General features: G+C 36.6%; 2 protein-coding genes across 4 annotated transcripts in view; one reads left to right on the top strand and one right to left on the bottom strand.

Annotated features, from left to right (window-relative positions):
* Nucleotides 1–7,727, bottom strand: fkbp7 (FKBP prolyl isomerase 7). Its single transcript, XM_042494529.2, has 4 exons — nt 7,449–7,727; nt 6,179–6,330; nt 3,637–3,764; nt 1–1,186 (listed from the first exon to the last, which is right to left on the bottom strand). Exons 1-4 carry the CDS (start codon nt 7,664–7,666, stop codon nt 1,025–1,027), a joined length of 660 nt encoding a protein of 219 aa, XP_042350463.1. The 5' UTR covers nt 7,667–7,727; the 3' UTR covers nt 1–1,024.
* Nucleotides 7,728–9,774: 2,047 nt separating this feature from the next.
* The window catches only part of glsb (glutaminase b), a 49,222-nt gene continuing 43,642 nt past the window's right edge, over nt 9,775–15,354 (top strand). For 2 of the 3 annotated variants that reach the window (XM_042494527.2, XM_042494526.2), the window contains exon 1: nt 9,776–10,201. In XM_042494527.2, coding sequence (XP_042350461.2) covers nt 9,894–10,201 — 308 coding nt within the window. In that variant the 5' untranslated portion in view covers nt 9,776–9,893. Of the gene's footprint in view, nt 10,202–15,354 lie in introns of all 3 variants that reach the window. The other variant, XM_042494528.2, reaches the window with a different exon arrangement.

Raw genomic sequence — 15,354 nt, 5'->3', positions numbered from 1 at the left:
CTAGACGCTACAGGTGTATAGAGAAGACGAACTGCTGAATGTTTTAGTGACGTCTCAGCACACCGAACTGCCACCTCCATCAAATGTACCCCGCTCGACCTCATCACAGACGGCGTGGGTTCTAGGTGCAGTAGTGGGCAGATCGCACATTGCATTGAATTCGAGAACCTTTGCAGTGATTGGCTGTAAAGGGTACTTTTTTTTCTAGATCCGGGGTACAAAACAGATCTGATGCAGGTATCACTGGCTGGAGAAATTTTGATACTTCTTGGTATTTGGTCATTTTAGTTGATATCTTAAAGGTATGAAATACCGATACACAACCCTACTTTCTCAGGATGAAAAGAAAAAGTATTTTCAGTAACCTTTTCAACAGATCCACTTCTATCGATATTGATCCGTGCACTGGTGTGATGTTGCAGATTAGAGGGCAGGAAATCACAGGAAAGTGGTACAATTCAAACTTGTTCTCACTTGAAAGTTTCTAAGCAAATGATTCAACAACATTGTGAAATCTTACTTCCATTTCTTATTTGTGCTGTGAACTAAAACAAGGTTTACCAAAATACAAAACTTAAAAGGCAGGAATAAAACATTTCAAATGCTAAAATTTAGTGGTATTTTCACAAACGTTTTCACAGGTGTTAATGTTTTTGCATAGTTTAATACTTAGTATTAAAATTGAGAGGCTGGCTTGCTGGCTTGGAAATACGTCTTGGGGACTCCAAATACCTCAACGTTGCTTACTGTCTGCTTTTCCAAGGAAAAATCCACCCTAAAAACAGTCAACACTATTGTACAGCCCATTTAGATGTTTGGTATTTTAATATAATTCTCAAGAATGACTGATTAAATGTGGACAACATTGTGCCAACATTGTAATATTAACAATATTTTCACATAAAAATCAGCAGACAGTGTAAGCGTATGTGAGGGTGGATTTTTCCTTTACCTATTCAATTGCCTCTCTAACTGATAAAAGAACACAAACTAGAACAAAGACCAAGTTCACCAGCCTCCGACATTAGAGCTCATCGTGCTCATATATATTATACTCCTTGGCACTGATCAGTCCGTCGCTGTCGTGGTCATTCTTGCGGAATATATCCGCCATAATCTTCTCGTAGAAAGGCTCGTCGCGTGGCTTCCCACCTTTTTCATACTCCAGTTTCAAGTATTCTTTTATCTAAAAAAATAAAAGGAGTATGTCATAGTTCACACCTCAGAATAAAAACATACATATATTGCCCTTTTACAACACCGCTCTTAAATAACAAGCCCCTGTTGTGATCACAGTGGTGATAAATAAAACTATAAATGGTATTGATAGCAGGTCATTCACTTCTTCTGTCTTCAATGTGCTGTCAACGATCCAGATAACACATGACTGTGAGCCTGGTGGCAGGTATACTGTTAATAACTTTAATTCTAAAGAACCACTGCAGTAAATAAATTAAAGATGAAGTTATTTATAGCCTGATAACTCTAGTACAATCCATGGATGTTTATGATGTGAGATAATGAGAACACAAACAAATGTGTCCTCGTGTTTTATGAGGCAACTAGGCGAGGACACCTTGGGTTGGATTTTTTTTCATCCTTTATAAGCGACTGCACTTAATTTAACAGAGCAGGGGGATGACTTACTTTTTTTGTTATTTTTTTTCATGACCCTCCCCAGAGCTGCTAATATTTTTCCTTGAGTTTCTCCGAGAGATGGGAAAATGCTGGACCCTCCCTTTATCATAAAGCCACATCTACTTTTGGGGGTTCTGAGGGTATTTAAAATAAATACAGTTACAACCATTTATAGTTGAATGTCCATCCCCTAAGCCAATTAAAAATACATTGGTTAAAAAATATCTGAAGTGCCTCTTTGACTAGCAATTGTTGGTTCTAAAATTGTTCTGAGAATGGTACAATGCAACCAATGCAATGTTTTAGTAACATTTTTGGCGGCAAGTTTTCTTTTAGTTCCCAGAATGTACTTCTTAAAGTTCAGGTAACATTCTCTATAAACATCAAAACATGTTCACTTTTTTTTAATTTTATTTTTTCAAACTGTTGACATCTTATTACATCACATTTTCATTAAAAACATGGTCTGTAATCACAGGCCTAAATAACATGTTCTGAATGTTCGTCCTTTGTTCTCATGTAACATTATGAGAACATTTATAAAAGAACATTCTATGAACATCACCAAAACATCCTCAGAAAGTTGCAGTTATAATGTTACGTCTAAGTCAGCATGTAACCTTACAGAAACATTATTTGTAACGATAAACATTCTTAAAAGATTCTTTTAACATTATATTAAACTGGCAGCTGGGTGAAAGAGTGAGGTCAGCATTTTCACTGATTAGACACTTGTGTAAAATTTTATCATGATTAGCGTATGAGCTCTTGTGTTATGGTCAAAAGCCAAAAACATGTTTTGTGAGGTCAATGTGACCTTGGCCTTTGACCACCAAATTATAAATCAGTTCATCCTTGACTCCAAGAGGATGCTTGTGCCAAATTTGCATCAAGGCCCTCTTAAGGTATTGTGTTGATACGAATTAGACAGACACAAGTTTTATATGACCTTGACCTTTGACTAACAAAATCTAAAAAGTTTATCGCTGAGTGGACGTTTTTGCCAAATTCAAAGTTTCTTCAAGGTGTTCATGAGATATTGTGTTCAAGTGAATGAGACAGACAGCTGGAGAGTCATACATTATTGTGTTAACCCTTTACAACCTAAGCAAATTGGCCCTTTTTCTCTCAAAAAACATAGGGAAAAGGCAATGGGCAATGAATGAAGAAATGACCCTAAAATTAGCGAGAAATTAGTAAAAGGTACAAGAAAAATATGGTAATAAATAATAATAATTTTTCAAAACAACAAAAGGGGCGAAGGCAATTAACAACGGAAGAAGAGAGAACCCAAAAATTAGCAAGAAATCAACAGAAAATTAGTAAAAATAAATAAATAATAAAGCAAAAAAGGAGAAATAATATAGAAAAAAACAGTCAAGGCAAAAATATGTCATTGTGATAATTATAAATGTAGTTTTTCCCTCTTTTTCTTATTTTTTCCATAGACTTCTTGCAAGAAATTTGTAGATTTAGAAAACTATTTTTGAAAGCTAGTGAAGAAGTCTATGGAAAAAATAAGAAAAAGAGGGAAAAACTACATTTATAATTATCACAATTATAAACATATTTTTGCCTTGACTGTTTTTTCTATATTATTTCTCCTTTTTGCTTTATTATTTATTTATTTTTACTAATTTTCTGTTGATTTCTTGCTAAGTTTTGGGTTCTCTCTTCTTTCATTGTTAATTGCCTTCGCCCCTTTTTCCCCATGTCTTTGAGATAAATCAAACCAGTGCTCAAGGTTCAAAGGTTTAAAATGCTAAAAGGTGTCTGCAAGCAACATAAGAAAGGTGATGCTGCTCCAGCTTTCAAAGGGTTAAATCACATTACTGTCTGTGCTGAGGGACCATCCTGAATGGAGAAATTCTTTGCTCTGCACAGAAAGAGTAGCAGTCTTAAAACAGGCCTCCTATCGTGTTAATCCCACCATGGTTATCATTACCTCTCTGTCTGAGCTACTTCTGTGATAATGACCAGCTGTGAAATGATACTTACCTCGGCCTTTGTGAGACTTCTGTCTCTATCAAGGTCTATCTGACTGAAAGCCTCCATGCTGCGTGGTCCCCGAGACACAGAGTAGACCTCCACCTCAAAGATCACTGTAGCATTGGGGGGCACCGGATCTGTTTCATCAGGGCCGGTACATCAAGATTTTAGAAGACCACAAGCAATTGAAAGCTGAACATTTTCAACATTCTCAGCCATACAGAATTTTGAAGTTGGTTTGATAACATTTCAGGAAAAATAGGAGTTTCATTTGACTGAGTTCATCTAATTGGTGGTTCTGTTACATTTTCAGACTTTGTGATGAACTGAGCGAAACAGCTACTAACTGTGGAGGACCAAATCTGTCATAACAAATAAATAAATGACTCAATAAGCAAGTAATTGAAATAATAAAGAAAGAAATTTAGAATTTCAAGTCTCAATTATCTTCTAAAAATTGAAGTTTATTTTGAAAATATTATTAAATTCATATTTAATAATTTATTATTTAATTTGTTTTACATGTTTTAATTTGATTTTTAATTTTTCTAATGATGAATTTCATTCATCCAATTTATTCAATTCCCTATTTATTTATTTCTTCTTGTATTTAGTTCTTTATTTCAGTGACCATATATTAATGAGGGGGCATGTTTTCGTGTCACACAGCAATTGTACTTGTCTTGCACCTTACTACGAGCCATTGCACAGCCTTCCTTGTCATAACCAAAATACAAAACGAAACAAACAAAAAAAAAACAATAAATGAATACAGAAATAAATTATCTGTCAAATAAATAAGACATTTTATGTACTTTTAGATTTCTCTGCATTTTTATTATTTTTATAATAAACCTGCATATTAATTAGATAACTGAGACTTTTCATAAATATCTTTTTTATTTCAATTATTTATTTATTAGGTCATTCATTTCATTTTTAATTATTTATGTTAAATTATGGCAAATTTGGCATAACTAACTACTTGAATAAATGAATCATGGGATAACATAGTATCCATTTGGCTTCTATAAAAAAGTCTCCAAGATGTAAAGATCACATACAAGATTAATTGCATTAATCCAGCAAGTAAAGAAAATAATGTAACTAAACTATCATGCAGTTAAAGTTGTTAATTTTTACAGAAGTGGAAAAAAAATCAAGAACTAGGGTTGCAGCTGTTGAACAGTAGGTTTTCACTCTGCAGCTCTCAGCCCTGGATAAGTTTACAAGCACGCAATTCTACCACAAACATGCACACTCAGCAAAACAATTTCCTCAATAGGCAAAGAGTTAAAACAATTGATGAAATCTGAAATGCTGACTCATGGGGTTGGGCAATGCCACCTTCACATCACACCATAGTGCATTCATAAAAAACCCTAAGGAGGTTTGCAGGAAATAGTACTTAGGGGTAAAACGCTAATCAGCTGTTAGTTTTCTGCTCCAGTTCATGCAAGAAAGAGTGAAGTGAAGAAGACACCTTTAAACCTTTGTACATGCTTACAGTACATGCCATGGCAGGATGAGTAGCAAACACTGCGAGGGATGTGACGCCCTTTCAACTAAAGTGCTGTAAGAGAAGACAAGACAGCATGAAGGCAGCGCTAACAGCACACAAACAAAATTACACAATAATCCCTTTAAAAGACTGTTTAAGCAGAATGTGTGGTATTTAACTAATTAATTACAACATATGCATACTGCTGCTGCCAAATTTTATTGATTTCTCATATTCTCTCCAGCCATAGACATGCATTAAATTCACTAAGGCATCAACTTGTGATGTAGACTAAAAATTAGTTTGAAACATGTGGGCGAGAACCTTTTTGTAACAAGTTTTAATTGCCTAGTAATAGAACTGAAACCTTTCTGGTACTTATTTAACCCTTTGAAACCTGAGCAAATTGGCTTCTATTAAAAAACATGGGAAGAAGGCAATGAGCAATTCAAGAAGAAATGGCACAAGAATCTGCAAGCAGTTAGTAAAAAGTAGAAGAAAATTACTACTAAAATAGCACAAAAAAGGAAAGAATACCTGTAAAAAGTGCTTAAAAAGTAATAATAATTCTGTCGCATTATTTTGAATATATAATTATGAAAATTATAAATGTAGATTCCTGGACATTTTCCCTGGCTTTTGAAAAATAATTCTCTAAATCAATCTGTATCAGTTTTGTTTGTTTTTTTTTCAATTTGTGGGACATTCCTGGCCAGTTGCTTATTGCCTTTTTTCCAGTGTTTTTGAAAGAAATGAAACTGAATTTGCTCAGGGTTCAAAGCTTTAAATATTTGTGGAAGGTGTCTCTACATACGGGTGTATGGGCGGGACCTTGACACTGTATAAATCACTACAGCACACACTCAGGCTCCAAATGAAGTCACCAGAGCAACGATATGGCAATATGGCAGCGGCTGTATCCGGGATATTTTGGCTTTAGTTTTAGAAGTACTGTCTTTATGTACAGGCTATGATCTGAACCATATTAGGGACTAAAAACATCTTTAATTATATGTCATTTTGTGCTGTTAGCATGTTATATTTACTTACCCTTTCCTTTTTCTCCAAAGGCCAGGGCAGGTGGAACAGTTATTTTTCGTTTCTCTCCGGGACACATATTTTCCATACCTATGTCAAGGCCCTTAATGACTTGTCCGACGCCCAGCACAAACCACTGAGGGTGCCCGGCTTTGTTCGACCGACTGAAACAGAAACAGTACAAAAGAATAAACATCCTGTCAATTCAAATCAGCAGAATATCCCAGGAATGAGTCCTAAAATGTGGAAATCAGTTAGCATTTTAGCACTCATGGTTCCCTCATCTCAGAGTCAGTTTTTTAAAAGTGTTTTTGTTTGATGTCTGAAAAAAGGTCTGTGATAAACACAAGATAAAGAGACTTTCAAATGTTGTTCTATGACATACATATATGCCAGCAAATACCCCACTCGCAAACGTGTCTTTAAAAAAGGCAGTTTAGTGGCTAAGTGAGACTACAGAACATCATAACAGAGTTCACTGAACACAGCTTTACAGCCTTGTAGTGGTCTCGACGTAAATTCATGCAATCGTGGTGTGTTTCATTTATAGCCCAACTTTAGCTTTTTACTTAAAGCGATTGCATTTAGGCTTCAAACATCATAAAAGTAGTGTTCACTTGTGGAGATTATCTAACTGAACAAAACATGTAAGTATCATGAAAGTTTGTTTGCATTAGAGATCATTTCCCATAGTAATTCAAAATCCAATGGAAAATCCCCATAGGCTTTTTTGGACAGAGGAACTAGGGTGATGCTTACTTCTGCGTCATATTACAGAAAAACGTCATCAGATAGAATTTGAAGGTCACATAGAAGCATTTTCATTTTGGCTGAGGACTGTACCATTATAATGAGAGGTGTGAGGAGGGTCTCACATTTTTATAAAATGAAATGTAAGATTCCGGCCATTTTTATACAGTCCCTTAATACTCCATTGATTCATGTGAGGACTGCTGAAGGCCTGCAAGCAGGACTTGCTACAATTTCCTGTAGTTGGTGAACCCACCCATTGAATGATAAACTATAGATGAACTTATATTCATGTCTCTTAGGTCATGTTACTGAAATAAAGGGTTTATAATTCCACCACACACATAAATAAAACCTTAGCACAGCATGCAGTGACAAGCCTACAGAGCTCAATCACCACTCCCTCCAGACAATACAAGGCTATATAATAATACAGTAATAACGTGCCTGCAAACCTCCATTTGAATTTCAAAGCAATTAAATTGTTTTGTAAATATCAGTCAACTGCAGCTTTTTTCCTCACACCACCAACCTGCAGTAGAACTGAGAGCCATCTTTGGCGAGGAAGCCATCGTAGTGGACGTTCATCAGGTCTCCTCTCTTACTCTTCTGAGTGCACTCCTCGGGCTTGAACAAGACTTCAATCTTGACCTCTCCGTCCTGCTCAGCTGCTGTCACCCAAACACTCCAAAAACCGAGCTGTGAGGAGACAAAGAGGCACAGTGTGCAGCTCACTAACCTCCACATCATGCCGCTGTGTATTCGTGGCAACTTCTGAAAAGTGACGTTTTTAAACACTGGAGGACGTGGAGAGCTGCAGCGGACTGTCAGGGACTTTAATGCCCTGAGCTCAGACTGTTAGGGGTCTGCCGCCTGGTGCGTCCCGCCTCCTTCACTTCAATAGCCCTCCGTAAACGATCGCTCATTGGACCGAAGAAGCTTGCTGGGGCGGGAGGTCGCCTGACAGACTAAATTTAGGGCAGACTTCCGACAGGTACTATTGCCACTGTAGATACTGTAAATTGAATAAATGAATCACTGGAAATGGAAAATATGTCAAAAAATTCCAACATAATTATTAAACCTTTAACGTAAGAAAAAAACACATATTATGATATCCAAAAGGGGATCAGTGTTCACTATTGTTAATGCCATATATTTAATGTTATTCTATTATATATTTGTTGGGGGAAAAATACATCAGTATAATTTTTCACTATCTCTGAGATATTTTCATATACTGCAATGGTAAATATTTAGAATAATACTTATGCGTTTACTTTATAAAACACGTCTGTTAATCAGGACAAAGCAAGAGGATGTGGAAGCAATAAGCATTGTGTTTTTTATTTGGATCATTTTAGTAAAAATAAAAATCAATTCACCCATTCAGGATGCTCCACACATATGACTATATAAATAATAGTTTAAATAAATAGCTGATAGGGGATATTATTATATTCAACTTGATGCAATTAATAATTTAAATATAATACAATGTTCTTTATTTTAATTAATTTATCTGCTTCCTATGTCATTTGTTCTTCATTTTCCGTTATTTTTGCTGATTTTTGCTGAATGTGAATTTTTATTTGATTGCTTTCTGCTTTCTGTTATGTGTCTGTGTGCAAAGCACTTTGTAACAGTTGCTTTAAAAATGTGCTATGAAAATGAGGTTTAGATGAGATAATGCTGAAATACTTGCGTAGTGGGAGGCGGTAATACCATTGAATTGGGTGCTTAGTATGTTGAATATGGACATGAAAGTATAAAAGTTATGCCAAGTATATGATTAGGTTGTGAACATGTCCTAAGCACTGTATGCTGAATGTGTTTTGAAATAATATTGCTTTATATTAAATAAATAAAATGTTTTTTAAAAAAATAGGTTACCATTATTATTGTTATTATTATAATAGTTATCATTATTAATTAAAATACTGAATACATTTTGTAAAAGCACTGTTGTCAATTAAGGAGGATCAAATCTGCCATCATAATAAATACATAAATGAATGAATATGTAAATAAATAACTTACACAATGAAGACAGAAATTAAGAAATAAAAGTCTCAATAATTTGATTAATATGTGGGTTTATTTCTAAAATAATATATAATGTGTATATATATATAATGCATTATTATTTATTTGACAAAAAATGTATTTCTGTATTCATTTCTAGTAGGGTGTAATACAAGTACAATCGATCTGTGAACTCTCATGTCACTTAAGCAATGTCTGTTAAGTGACACATAAAGACATGACTTCTCATTAACATCACTGAAATAGAGTCAACTGAAAAAAAGAAATAAATAAAACAAGAAACAAATACTTAGGGAAATAAATAAATAGAGAGGTAAATAAATATGACAAAATAAGAATGCTTTGGAAAACAATTAAATACAAAATAAATGAATATAGACGTAAATAATTTACATAATCAAATACATGTTTTTTTTAAATGTATTATTCTATTTCTGTGCGTATTTATTTGTTTTCAAAATACACCTGATTATTTATTAGATAACTGAAACTTTCTGTATAATTTCAATTATTTATTTTTGAGTCATTTATCTATTAATTGTTATAACAGATTTGGTACGCCCTATATATGGGCCATATCCATAACCAAAGACTGGAAAAGTGAGTGATAACGATTCAACCCATGATTCTATCGCCCTACTGTCCGAAAAGAAAAAAAAAATAACAAGAATTGATAGACACGAAAATCCTCCAATGGCAAGCTTGAAAGCGTCATAAATTATCTTAGACGTGAACATCATTCTCAATCCCACCAATAGGAGCCGTGGGGGGGCGTGACCGTTCGCTTCTATTTATTTTTGGACGCCGGTGTTTCTGAGTCATCGCCCCTCAGACATTCAGCGTGGTTGGAAGCAGCCTCTTACGACCGTGCAGTTGCTACCGGATATTATTGGAACTACGACTTTCTCTCTAATTGCCTGACAGGATTGAGATGTTACATTTTAGGTTTTCGTCAGTGCTGAAGGAGTTGTTTCAAACCACCCTCAAGCGTCCCTTGTCCGGCTCTAGACAGAAGACCTGGTTACCGACCCGCCACTGCTGCTTCGGCGCCGCCTCCGTTGATGCCAGAGCTGTCTCTCCTCAGCTGAAGCTCCTCCATGCCGCTCCGCACCGCCCGGCGCTCCGCACCGCGCCCTGTGCCGCCCCGCTTCGCTCCTACTGCACAAAGACTGAAGGAGCAGTGGAGCTGGATGAACAGCTGAAGAAGGATGGTCTCAGCAGTGAAGCAGCCGGTGACAAGTAGGTTTCAAGTACTTTCTTGCTGAATGAACCGACTGACACCATTTTTTGTGTGGCGGCGTTTGTGGCGAGTCATGACGCATACCGGCGCGAGCGGATGTAACGTTTACCAGTTGTAACAAACGCTTTATTAAAACCGCATTAAATAGCTTAATGACAAGCTAATTAAACCTCTTACACCTCAAGATGTAAGTTACAAAGGTGTTTCATTAAAAACCGACCTCACTAAACCGCGTGTGATATTGTAGCTAGCTAACCGTAATGGCCTCATACTAGCAGCTAACAAGCCATGTGTGACCTGTTCATACCGGGAAGCCTCCGGTGGCTTTGAGCCAAGTAGGTATATAAATACACCGCCTTCAAATACCGACGCAGCAACGTAACCCCAAGTTAATTCGGATTTAAGTCGCCACTGACCGGTTTGAATGAAACGTTAGGTTAGTTATCAGTTTCTGTTAAGATAACACGCAGCATGGTGCGGCAGGTTTCGAAGTGAAACAGCAGTGGTCCTGTTACAAGGTCAGAGATCAAGTGGAGGAGAAAACATTCAGTTTTATAAGCGCGTTCACCACCCACTTATAGACTGTATATGCCTGTTGTTAAAATATAAAAAAAAAACAAACTTGAAATTCAAACTATGGCCTAAAATATGTCACCGAGCGGCACCAAATCTCCAAGGATGTTTTTAGTTCCAGTTTGATGGCTGGTTATAGGCTAATACTGAACGCTGCCTGGCTGGAGACCAGTCTGTGTGACTGGTTTTGTGCCTTCTGTTGGTTAGTAAAGCTGTTCCAGACTACTGACAATGCAAGAGGGTACAGTAGGACTGTAGTCTGATGGAAAGTGGTAAAACAAACAAAAACTCGTTAAGGCTGTGTGTGGATGCACAGCAACTTCATGTGACACCAGTATAAAGAAAACATAGCAATAAAAATGAAACGTTTGCATGTGTTAAGTTGGTCCACTGTAGTTTCCATGTAGTTTTCCTTTGAAAGTTTTTGTGCTTCTGAGGGACAGTTTATTTGTGAGGGGAGAGGGGTGTTGCAAAATGGAGGCGGTCAAATAAGTTTTTAAAGCACTGGTAGGGGCTTGTATTTATATTTTTTGATGTGGTCCAGGGGAGGTACAAACATTTTTAAATGGTTGTATTTAGGGTGCACGATATTAGATTTCATACCAATATTCAGTCTGCCAATATATAACATTTGGCAGATAAGCGATACTAATATCATTATATCCACTTTTCCCCATCTGCTTATCATGATGGCCCATCAGCAGATGGAGACATAAAATGCAGTGTTTTTTTGATGTAATATTAATTCATTGTGCAAAATAACAAAAATGCTTCAACTTATGGTTGATGTTATGTACATGTTCACTTAATCAATGAAAAAATATGGGTTTGTGATATCAGCAGAAATCAGCATATTGGCTGATTCCAATATTTGATTTTAAAGCCAATATCTGCCGATATCGATGATGTGCCGACGTTATGCATCCCCACTTTTGTTTTTGTATTTATTTTAAATGCCCTCTGAACCCTAAATCCCTCTGGGAGGTTTGAAAGGCACGTTTTCTTTTTTAAAAAATGCAAAATTAACCATTTATCATAGCGAGAAATGTCAAATTTCCAATGACTCTTCAACACATCATTTTTAAGGAGGACTGGCATTATGCTAAAGAAAAAAATGTTTTATTATAGTTATATCTCTCACTCCCATGCTGTTTATGCTTTGTACTGGCTCCAATACTACGTACATGTGGTATGGAAATTTAAAAAAAACATGGTTATTTATGGAGGAGGGAGGGTCATGCATTCTCCCCCAGTCACTCAAGGAGGGTTGAGGAGAAACCAAAAAAACAGTCACACCCCAGTCACCCCCCTACTCTGATAAATAAAGCACAGTTCCTCATCATTTCTTGATATATTGTCATTTTTATAATTTCTGCTGCCACTTTCTCCTGTGTGGTGCTGTAAACATGGAACCTGAGCTGCCTTGCTATGCAAATGAATGCTCAATCCCAAAATCGTACTATTTTTGCAGTCGTGTCTCAATATTTAACAAATAATTCTGTCCAAATTTCATTTGACATTTGATTAAGGAATAACAGGAATGTGCAAGGTTGGAGATAAACAAATTAGGTCAAAACAATTTAGACAGATATTTGTACAATTACAAATGTTGTTAGCAACCCCTTCTAGGAATATGTATTTTACAACTTACACCAACATTTGCCATATTAACTTATTTGAGGTGGTGGTCTGTCCCAATAAGAAGTACAGGAACAAGATATTTTACATGTAGTGTTTTTTCACTCAGTTACGATGGTCTTAATAGAGTTGTACAGTTAAAGAGTGAAGTGCAATCTCCCACCTAATGACTTACTGTAAAGAACTGTTTGCAGAACAAAGCCCAGTCCATTTTAAACTGTCCAGATGACTCCAAGTAAATGTATGTCATATGATTTTTTCTTATTGTATAGTAGATTGGAAAAGCTCTTGACTGAGCTTCATACCAGAACTTTACAGTCAGTTCTGTTTTGCTGGCATTTTCAGATTGTTCCATTCTCTTATGTTAAGGTACGAAATGAATGGTGGTTTTGGAAAAGACATTTCAAGCTGTATTCCTTGCAGCCAGCTGGCTCTCTGTATAGTGGTTGCAGTCCATGACGTGTTTCCCTTTGAAGCTCTGCAGTTTTCTATGAGCCAGCTCAGTGCAGCCAAACTTACTGGGATATTTCCTGACCTAGAAATAAAGCTACACAAGGATAGGGCGGTTTCATCACTAAGATATAAACTGAGCTGTTCGATTTGTCAGTGCAAATGCTGTCCTCCCAAGTCTGCTTTCACATAACCAGAGTCTTCCATGTGTCAGTAGCTTTCCAGTCTCCTATAACCCTTTTCCACTGAAGTTACATGAAAAAACTTTAAACAGTGTGTAGTTCCAAGTTTCAACTGTTACCTCCATGCTTTAAGGACGAATTCCTGGAACTGAGTTATTTTCAAAACTTCTCAGGAGGTGATACCACTACAGGGTACTTTTGAAGGTTGCGTGCAGACAAGCAAATGTGTCGACACACTGCAGTCTTATTGCTATTGCAAAATAACCAGGACAACAATATATAGTATTAAGGGATTTGAGGGAATTCAGATTAACTCAATACCACTACAATACATTTGAAACACAAGGAAGAACCTAACATTAAATACATCTCTCAAAGTTCTTCAAATGTCATGTCACGCTCCAGCAGTTTTACAACTAGGATATTACAAAGATTATGATGCCAGAGGGAGCTTGAATGCAGTGTTACCCACACATTTATTTATTTATTTAAAGATTTTTTTTTTGCATTTTTTCCTTTATTAGACAGGACAGAAGGTCAATAGTGTGAAAGGGGGAGAGAGGGGATGACATGCAGCAAAAGGCCGCGAGCTGGAATTAAACCCGAGTTGGAACTGAACCCGTAGCCGCTGTGGCAAGGACATTGTCTTCATTTATGGGCGCCTGCTTTATCCACTGAGCCACCCAACGCCCCACACATATTTATTTGTTTGTAGCAGCGTGCCACGATTAAAACATCTGCTGCTACGTATTGCTTTTTGATTTCCTGCGCTGCATTTCCTGCACCATAAATAGGAGCACAGTTTGATTATATGCCATTTGAACATTGATTTTACAACACTAAAGGAGCGCAGAACATACTCTGGGTACAGGCGGAGCAGTAGAATGCCAGGCGCAATGAAAGTGAAACTCAACCATTGACCGCACTATGTCGAATAGTTTCCTTATACTTGCTGCTCCTGTCAGCAAAAATAGACAGTGAAATTGGAGTTTTAATGGTCATGCTGACTTTATACCTCCTTTCATTAAAGATTCAGTAACTATACCTGTCACGGACATGAAGAAATACATATACATCTGTTTTATTCAACATATCTTGTCTTTGTTTCAAAATAAAAGCACTCTGACAGCGTTTCTGTCCACAGAATCCCATCAGTTGTTGGCATGAGGCTTTTTATTGTGAAATATTTGCAGGACCGTATTGTTGACAATACAGTTGCTTGCAGGGCTCCATTAATACATGGAAAATGCACTTTTAATTGTGAAAATACAGCGGTGTGGCAGCAACTGCACAACTGTTCTGCTTTCTGGCAGTTTGGCTTTTGGCCAAAAACATCTGAAACTGCAGCAGGGACACAACATGAGAAAAAGGGAAAGACATATTAAAAAAAAAAAAAAAAGCTTGCTTCTTGAAATTATTTGGGTCGAACTGATAAGCCTGCTAGCAATCTGGGATTTGTTTACCCCAAAGGCCCCAAATTAAGTAAAAACAAACCATGTGTTCTCATCAGAGCCTGAAATTAAGTGTCTGTGTGCATATATCAAGGAAACTTCCTGTTTTCAATGTTTGGGATTAGTCCTGTGATATATGTTTTAGGGTGAGTCAGTCCAGGAAAAAGAAGTGTTGATGCAGCTGTTGGGGATGGCATGTCCACCAGATGACTGATGATGACTCAAGATAAATTAGACGGTATTGTGGTTTATGACACGCATTCCATTCTGTATATTGAGCAACAATCTCTGCTCAGATTCCTCTTTTTTGAAAATGAGCATGTTTTTCTACTCAGCAAGTTTTAGTTATCGAGTTATTGAGCTGTAACATACATAGTAGTGAATTAAGGGGAAAAGAATAGAATCCCCACAGCAAATATTATCAAATTTGGCACAAACATTCTCTTGGACTCAACTAATTTTGGTTGTCATAAGTCAAAGGTCAAGGTTTTTGTGACCTTGCATTAGTCTCTTTCTTGTGAACATGATATCTCAAGAACACCTTTAGGGTGTTTAAAGTTTGCTGAGAAACTGTGCTGATCGTAGAGATCTTATGTGCTGTCGGGGGAAGATGTGTTTGAGGCATCCATGTTATTACAGACATGGATGTAAACGGTGAGTGCAGTTTGACTGTTGTACGGCAGTTATTCTAGTGTTTACTGAAAAGCTAGTTAAGAGAGTGATAAAGAGTGTAAATAATGAAATGTAGTCAAGCATGTTAAGATGGCTAGATCAATGATGTGAGGTGAATTGAACAATAAACCCACTGAATGTTGTAAAAATAATAACACACTAGCCTGTAATTCCCCATTGTAACAC

Source organism: Plectropomus leopardus, chromosome 10 (assembly GCF_026936395.1).
Source record: "Plectropomus leopardus strain MGB_pleo_1.0 chromosome 10, ASM2693639v1, whole genome shotgun sequence".
Lineage (NCBI taxonomy): Eukaryota > Metazoa > Chordata > Actinopteri > Perciformes > Serranidae > Plectropomus > Plectropomus leopardus.
Note: the sequence above shows the minus strand (reverse complement) of the source record. Positions and strands in the feature narration are given on the sequence as shown.